Source organism: Salvia hispanica, chromosome 4 (genome assembly GCF_029641045.1).
Source record: "Salvia hispanica isolate PSC_SH4W2 chromosome 4, Shi_PSC_v1, whole genome shotgun sequence".
NCBI classification, from domain to species: Eukaryota; Viridiplantae; Streptophyta; class Magnoliopsida; order Lamiales; family Lamiaceae; genus Salvia; species Salvia hispanica.
Window position 1 is genome coordinate 12,215,933 of NC_142695.1, and position 8,619 is coordinate 12,224,551.

Here is an 8,619-nt window from a genome sequence, read left to right on the forward strand (position 1 = left end):
TGAAAAAATCAATAAATAGAAAAACATAAATATAGATACCAAGAAGTGAAAGTTTTCCCACATCATCCTATCCTAAAACCGGACTAAGCGTGATTATAACCTAGTTTATCTCCAAATCTAACAACTCATTTTCCACTAATCACACCTACATTAGGCCTAATGACATGTAAACCACCCAAACTCTTTTAACGCTTCACACACGTCGTCAGCCTCCAGTTCCCACGTGTTCAATCCTCAATTGTCAACCAAAACATACTCATCTCATTCACCCTTCAACGGCAGTTAGGCATCAATCTAAATTTAAATAATAAATTAATAAAATATTACAAGAGGCCTTTGCTTCTTTGCATTGGACATTTCAAACATTTGTCACACCACCTTATAACACTGTGAGATGCATGTTTTCTTGCCACATTCTCTCACCATTCCCTCCATATCCAAACCTATCATGGATTTCTCTAAAGTGTCTATTCTCTTCTCAACCATAGTCTTGTACATGCTACACTCGGCGAACGATGCTCGAGTATTAGACGAGCGCGTCCCGCTACTCTCCTTCATGTCCGGGATCACCAGCGACCCCGGACATGCCCTAGCAAATTGGAACGCCTCCGGCCTACCCCTCTGCGAATGGTCGGGGGTCGGGTGCGACATGACCAAAAACAGAGTTGTGGAGCTCAACCTAAGCCACAAGTCTCTTCGGGGCACCATCTCCCCGGCCCTCTTCGCCCTCTCCCAGCTTGAGATCCTAGACCTCTCCGGCAACTTCCTCCACGGCCAGATCCCGCCTGAAATAGGCTCCCTCGACCGCCTCAAAGAGCTCAGCCTCTCATCCAATTCCCTCCGAGGAAACATCCCTTTCCAAGTGGGATCATTAAACCAACTAGTTTACCTCAATCTCGGCAGCAACAAACTAGATGGTGAAATCCCTGCATCACTCTTCTGCAACGCCTCGTCTTCGCTACAATACCTCGACCTCTCCAACAACTCCCTCAATGGCGAACTCCCTAAATGCGCGCTCTCTGAACTCAAGTATCTTCTACTTTGGTCGAATGGCCTAGTCGGAGAAATCCCCCCATCGCTATCAAACTCAACGAAACTCGAGTGGCTCGACTTGGAGTCGAACCACTTTGAGGGCGAGCTTCCAACCATAATCTTAAGCAGAATGCCACATTTGAAATACCTCTACTTATCATACAACCATTTCTCCAGCCACGACAGAAACACCAACCTCGCGCCCTTTTTCACGTCTCTCAACAACTCCTCCCCCAACTTGCAAGAGCTCGACCTGGCCGGGAACCACCTCGGAGGCGCTCTGCCTCCTATCATCGGCAACCTCTCTGCTCTTGTCCAGATCAACCTCGATACGAACTTCATCCACGGTGAAATCCCCCCTCAGATATCCAACCTCGTCAACCTCACCCTGCTCAACCTCTCGAGCAACCTCATGAACGGGACCATCCCATCCGAGCTAAGCCATATGGCGAAGCTAGAGCGCCTCTACTTGTCGAACAACTCCCTCTCCGGCCACATCCCGGCCTCCCTAGGCAACATGCCGCATTTGGGACTGCTTGACCTCTCCAAAAACAAGCTGCAAGGCTCAATCCCGGGGAGCTTTGCCAATCTGATACAGCTCAGAAGGCTTCTCCTCTACGAAAACGAGCTGACCGGCTACATTCCATCCAGCCTCGGAAAATGTATCAACTTGGAGATTCTCGATCTCTCCCGCAACAGAATATCCGGGACGATCCCAGCTGAGGTTGCCGGTTTAAGCAGTTTGAAGCTGTATTTGAACCTCTCTAGCAACATGCTAACCGGCCACATCCCTTTGGAGCTGAGCAAAATGGACATGGTGCTCGCCATTGATGTGTCAAACAATAACTTGTCGGGCGCTCTGCCTTCGCAGTTGGGGAGCTGCATCGCTCTGGAGACCCTCAACGTGTCTCACAACGCGCTGGAGGGGCAGTTTCCCGGGGCTATAGGCAGCCTGCCTTATCTCCGGGAAATCGACGTGTCCTTCAATCGCCTGACCGGGGAGATACCGGAGTCCCTGCAGGCCTCTGCTTCACTGAAGCTGCTCAACTTCTCCTACAACAGCTTCCGTGGGAATGTGACGAGTAAGGGCTCGTTCGCGTCGCTCACGGTTGAATCCTTCCTTGGCAATGAAAAGCTCTGCGGCTCGATCGAGGGGATGAGAAGCTGCCGCCGGAAACGAGCTCGCCATTTCTTGATGGCGATTTTACTCTCCCTGTTAATCACTCCCATTTTCTGCGTCGTCGGATTTCCGCTACTAATGAGAAGGAAACTGCAACTGCCGGTGATCAGTGCCAAGGCGGCGGCGGTCATGGATGAGGAGGAAGCTAGAGAAGAGATCAAGTATCCGAGAATTTCTCGCCGGAAACTGGGTGAAGCAACGGGCGGATTCAGCAGCTCCAGCCTCATCGGGTCGGGCAGGTTCGGGCAGGTATACAAAGGCATTCTTGAAGACAACACGAGGATCGCGGTCAAGGTTCTGAACCCGAAAACGGCGGGGGAGATGAGGGGCAGTTTCAAGAGGGAGTGCCAGGTTCTGAAAAGAACCAGGCACAGGAACTTGATCAGGATCATCACGGCATGCAGCCGCCCCGACTTCAAGGCCCTCGTGCTCCCGTTGATGCCCAACGGGAGCCTGGAGGACCATCTGTATCCTGCAGATGGAATGAAGAAGGGAATGGAATTGGATCTGCCACTTCTGGTTGGCATATGCTGCGACGTGGCGCAGGGTATGGCCTACCTGCACCACTACGCCCCGGTGAAGGTCGTCCACTGCGACCTCAAACCGAGCAACATACTCCTCGATCACGACATGACCGCTCTAGTAGCGGATTTCGGCATAGCCAGACTGGTCAAAGGCGTTGACGAGAATGCAGCCAACTGCGTCGATGAGTCAGCGTCCTACGACTCCACTCATGGCCTGCTATGTGGATCTGTTGGCTACATTGCTCCTGGTTAGTTAGTTAGTTAGTTAGTTTGTTATATTCGTTAAATTTTTATCACTTTTTCTAATTATAATTGTATTGTCCAATAGAGTATGGGATGGGAAGGCATGCTTCGCCGCAGGGGGATGTGTACAGTTACGGAGTTCTGGTGCTGGAGATAGCGATGGGGAAGAGGCCGACCGACGTTCTGTTCCAGGAGGGGTCGAGCATGCACGAATGGGTGAAGAGCCATTACCCTAACAAGCTCGGTCCGATGGTGGATGAGGCCGTTGCAAGGATGGCGCGACGCGCCCTCACCTCCCACGAGAGGAAGGTGTGGAGTGACGTCGTTTTGGAGCTCGTAGAGTTAGGCCTAATCTGCACCCAGTATAGTCCTTCTGCAAGGCCTAGTATGCTGGATGTGGCGCATGAGATCACTCTTCTCAAGCACTATGTTACTTCTTCTCCTTCGACCTTACTTATTGAACACACTGATTGATTCTTTTCCTTTTTTTTTTTAATTTTTAATTACAACACCAATTTTGATACATTACACATGATGATGATCGAGACTTTTTTTTTTTCTTGATTATTATTGTTATTCTCATTTATAAACATTTTAGTTGGAATCCCGAGAAGGTATATTTTGTTGTTCATATATATGCGTTACTATCAGCAAATGAGAAGCTTAATCTTTGTTTAATCAATGATAAGTTTTTTATAACGAGCTTAATTATGAGTGGAATTGCACTTTGTCTATTAATTGGCTGTTTGAGCCTACCATTAAGAGCAATAATTAATTATTAAATCTAATTTGATTTGGGTGGTGGAAGATTGGAACTACCCAACTCACTTGTTCTTAAAACGACAGATTGCACAAGGCCATCTTTCATGATTAATTAAGTAAGCAAGATATAACGCAATACTCCTATTTACTACTGCATGTATATTTACCATAAGAATATTGAAGCGCACAATCTAATTAAGTATAGTGCTAGCTGTTATTTAGTTTAGGGTTTGGAAAACCCTAGTTATTCGAATTTATAAAAATAGCTTCTTTATCCAAATGCTACCCTCTATTAGGTGCCAAATCATATTGGTTGGGTTATTATCGGTGTCAACTTGTGACCCAACCTAATTAGGTTTCTCCCGAACTCGACCTATTTAGGAACTCTCAACACGACCTGCTACTTTCAAAATCGAACCCGATATGTACATGACACGAACTCGTTAACGATACGATGTAATATGGGTTGACACGACACAATAATAAGCTAATAACAGCCCAAACTACATTTGCATTATTAAAACCTCACGTTACACGAATCTGATTTACACAATTAATACTTGATATTAAGCTAGCAAATATTTATAAACCTGATTTACACAAACATAAAAGTTAAAAATAGAAAAGATATACTCCCTCTTTTTTCTTAAAATAGAAACTTTTTCCTTCTTGTTTTGTTTCCTGAAAATAGAAACTTTTCACTATAGGAAATAGACCCCAATCCACTAACACTTACTCCACTATTTTTTCTCTTCATCTCTCTTACTTTACCGATTTTGCATTAAAACTCGTACCGCTTTCAAAATTACTATTATTAAGAAATTGATGGAGTAGTATATTTGTAAAAAGAATAAACATAATTAAAATGATAATATTAAGTTTTAATGAATGGCCTGAACCCAACCCAACCCGACTCAATCCAAATTGTCGGGTTCCTAATGGAATATGAATAAGAACCTAATAAGGTTTACCCAAACCTATTAATTATGTACGTATTCATATTGGATTTTTATACAGTATCGCGTCAAAAATTATTAGACCTAGTATCAATCCATGTGAATAGTTGAAGATTTTATGTAGGTTATGGTATAATTATATTTAAAGAAAATTAAACTCCCATAGAAATATTTTTTTAAGAATAAAAATATCACACGCACTTGTTATAATACCCGTACGTGACACGCACACAAATGAATGGATAAAACTTTTTGCCTGCTCAATCCACTTGTGTTTGAATTTCATCAAGTTGTTAATCTAATCATCATTGCATTTGTTGATTAATGATAGTAAATTGCTAAAATCAAGCAGTCCAGCCCTTTTCTCCCTCGATTGCCTAACTTCTCATCCTGTTCAAATTCAGCCCCCCTTACAACATCCTCCCTCACCCGTTTCCAAAAATAAGTTCAGTTAACATAAATACTACTCCCTCAAGTCCATCGTTTAAAGAGTTTTTTTGTTTGGTACATGTTCTAAAAAATTATTTGATTTGTGAAAAATGTAAAAGGAGAAAGCGAATTAATTGTGGGACCATTTAAAGTATTAGTGGTTGGAGAGTGATAGATGTACATAAGGATTGTGTGTAAAAAATTGATGGAATGTGGTCCGCATATTAAAATGAATTAGAGTAAATGTTCTATAAATCGTGGACAATATAAAAATAAAATGTTTCTTTAAATGGTGGGTAGAGAGAGTATTTTATACTCCTTTCATTGCCTAAAAATAAAAACTTCAAAAATGGTAAGAGTTTTAAATTAAAAAGGATGAAGAGAAAATAGGTAGAGTAAAAGAGAGGAAGATAAAATGTACTCCCTCCGTCCCGCTTTAGCAGTCCCATTAACTTTTCTGTCATCTTTTTGTAAAAATGATAAAAAATAGTTAAAGTGGAGAAATGGTAAAGTAAGAGAGACAATAATGTAGATAAGACTCTTCTCTATATTATTCTCTCTCTTAATTTATCATTTCTCTTTTTTAACTATTTTTATCATTTTTACAAAAAGAGGGCAGAAAAGTCAATGAGACTGCTAAAGCGAGACGGAGTATTAAAATTAGTATTAGTGGATTATGAGGTCCATCACTGACATACTTGGATTTTACATGGTTTTAGAGGGTGGTTTTGTATGAATTTGAGCATATTTCGTCATTATTAGGCGTGTTTATATCTACTTCTCTATTATATTGGTATGTTGACCATTTTGTTAAGAATGTGTAGAAAAAAGTACAAAATATGTGGATGTGCAGCAGCCTTGATTTGAGACAATATTTACTAGATATTTTGAAGTCCAATCAGCCCCTAATGCATATCAATCTCTTCGTCTTCGAAAGATCTTCGCGTGGGTATCTCGCACGCCTCAATCGGAGTTCGGTAGAAGAAGTTATGGCCGTTATACGAACACTGTGCTGTCCAGAAAATCTCACCCGGCCGTGTGAATTATTACCCTATAATTCCACCCGGCCGGGTGGCGTTTTTTAGAGCTGAAACGCAAATTTTTGAAGAGGAAATAAGAAGGAAGAATTAGGTCAATTCTAGGCATTCTCCACAAGCGGCAAACCACATCTCTCTCTTTGTGAAAGACTCTTGGAAGAAGATTGAAGATTCAAGCTTCAATTCTTCCGCCAATTGCAATTCGGATCATGATTTCCACTGTTTTTCCTTGTTTCTATTTGTTTTCTACCATGAACATGAGTAGCTAAACATCTTTTATGTAGAATTCTTGGTGAAGATGCATTGATTCATAGTTTTAATCCAATTGACTTCGTTTTTATCTAGCTCTTGTAATTGTTTGGTTTATTCCTGGGCTTTTTTTCTGTCAATTGCTTGATCACCAATTGGGAGTGTAGGGTTTCTTAGAATCATCGGGAGATGAAATATTTAACCTTAAAAGAAGAATAATTCACACCTTAATTCAATAAAACTCAGGAGAGTTGAGGTTTTGAGTGAGATCTTTAATCTAATCGAACTATTAGGAGTTAGGTCTAAGAATTAGAAGGGGACTTCAATTATTACACATAATCTACGGATTTCTCATCTCGGGAGGGGGTTTAATCTATATTTGTGATTGATTCAACAATTCTGGAGACTTTAAATGGTAAATCGGTTTCAATTGGGTTAGGCTATGAGTTGTGCATCAGATCCTTGAATTCTGCATATTTCTCTATCATTTTCTACAACTTGCTTAATTGTTTTTTTGTTTAAGTGCTTTATTTTAATCTCTGATTTTATATGCTTTTAGTAGTTGTTAGTTTAAAACCAAAATTTTCGATCGTCTGGATAGTAGTTGAAATTTATTCGTGGTATCTAGGTTTACACTAAATTGTCTCTGTGGGATACGATATACTCTTGCTTGCTGTTAGCTACAATAATCCTGTACACTTGCAGATATTATTTAGGTAAAATAAAGTTGAGTCAATTACCTAAAATGCACCGTTTCTATTTTTAGAAAATAGATAAAAAAGAAAAAAAAAATTATATTTTAGGAAACAGAAGAAGTATTCGATTGAAAGTTTTGTTTTGTTATTTTAGTATCCCATATTCTTTCCATTTTTATTGTGTTCCCTCGTCTCGTCTACGCATAGGAGGCACATTCGAATTTAGTGCGACTCTTAAAAAAATTAAAGAAAAATGAGTAGAAAGAAATATTTGAATATTATAAGTCTCACTTTTTAATATAAGTTTTATAATATAAGTAGAAAAGATTAGTGGTATGTGGAACCACTTATCTATTTATTGTAAAAGTGAATTAAATTCTTATTGGCGAATATATCAAAATTAAAACGGATTCCTAATCATGGACAGATGAAATATATAATTCTTACATTCCACTAAATTATTACACTAATATTTTATTATAAAAATAATACAACTATATAAAAGCAAAACTCACGTTCCTATGAGATTTCCACCCGGAGCCTTTCTTAAGATTTGAGTCATAAAAAATGAGGCGTGAAATAATGAACGGAGAAAGTGTATGACTATTACAAGAACGCATATAGTATTTACAAATTTTTACGTACGTATAATATGTTCATTTATAATGTAACGCATTTCTAAATATACAATGATGCGTGTCTGTGTTATCAGCATTACAAAGTGCATCATTTGTTTTATTTTATTTTATAGTATATTTAATACTCTTGAAAATTGGTATTTACATTAGAAATATTTTTTTCGTTTTACATAAAAAATCAATTCAAGCTTTATATTTTAAATAATTTTTGTTGGGTATCGGTGGTGCACACCCGAACTCTACATTAGTATGATATTGTCCGCTTTGGGCAAAGCCCTTACAAGAACCACCGATGGTGCACAACCGAACTCTACATTAGTATGATATTTGTCCGCTTTGGGCAAAGCCCTTACGAGAACCAGAACTCTACATTAGTATGATATTGTCTGCTTTGGGCAAAGCCCTTACGAAAACCACCGGTGGTGCACACCCGAACTCTACATTAGTATGATATTGTCCGCTTTGGGCAAAGCCCTTACGAGCACCCAAACTCTACATTAGTATGATATTGTCTGCTTTGGACAAAGCCCTCACGAGAACCACCGGTGGTGCACACCCAAACTCTACATTAGTATGATATTGTCCGCTTTAGGCAAAGTCCTTACGAGCACCCGAACTCTACATTAGTATGAAATTGTCTGCTTTGGGCAAAGCCCTCACGAGAACCACCACAGGCCCAGCCCATGAACCAGGGCTCTATACCAGAGTACCACAGGCCAACCCATGAACCAGGACTTTGATATCAGAGTTGGGTATCGGTGGTGCACACTCGAATTCTATATTGGTATGATATTGTTCCCTTTGGGCAAAGCCTTCACGGTTTTGCTCTTGGAGTACACACCAAAAGGCCTCATACTAATATAATTGGAGTAGC

The 8,619-nt window shown here is 40.4% G+C and overlaps 1 protein-coding gene across 1 annotated transcript; it reads left to right on the top strand.

Annotated features, from left to right (window-relative positions):
* Positions 1–377: 377 nt before the first annotated feature.
* LOC125192810 (Leucine-rich receptor-like protein kinase family protein) lies at positions 378–3,657 on the top strand. The gene is made up of 2 exons (XM_048090470.2): positions 378–2,984; positions 3,065–3,657. The coding sequence occupies exons 1-2, from the start codon at positions 395–397 to the stop codon at positions 3,451–3,453; spliced, it is 2,979 nt and encodes a 992-aa protein (XP_047946427.2). The 5' UTR covers positions 378–394; the 3' UTR covers positions 3,454–3,657.
* The last annotated feature ends 4,962 nt before the right edge of the window (positions 3,658–8,619 follow it).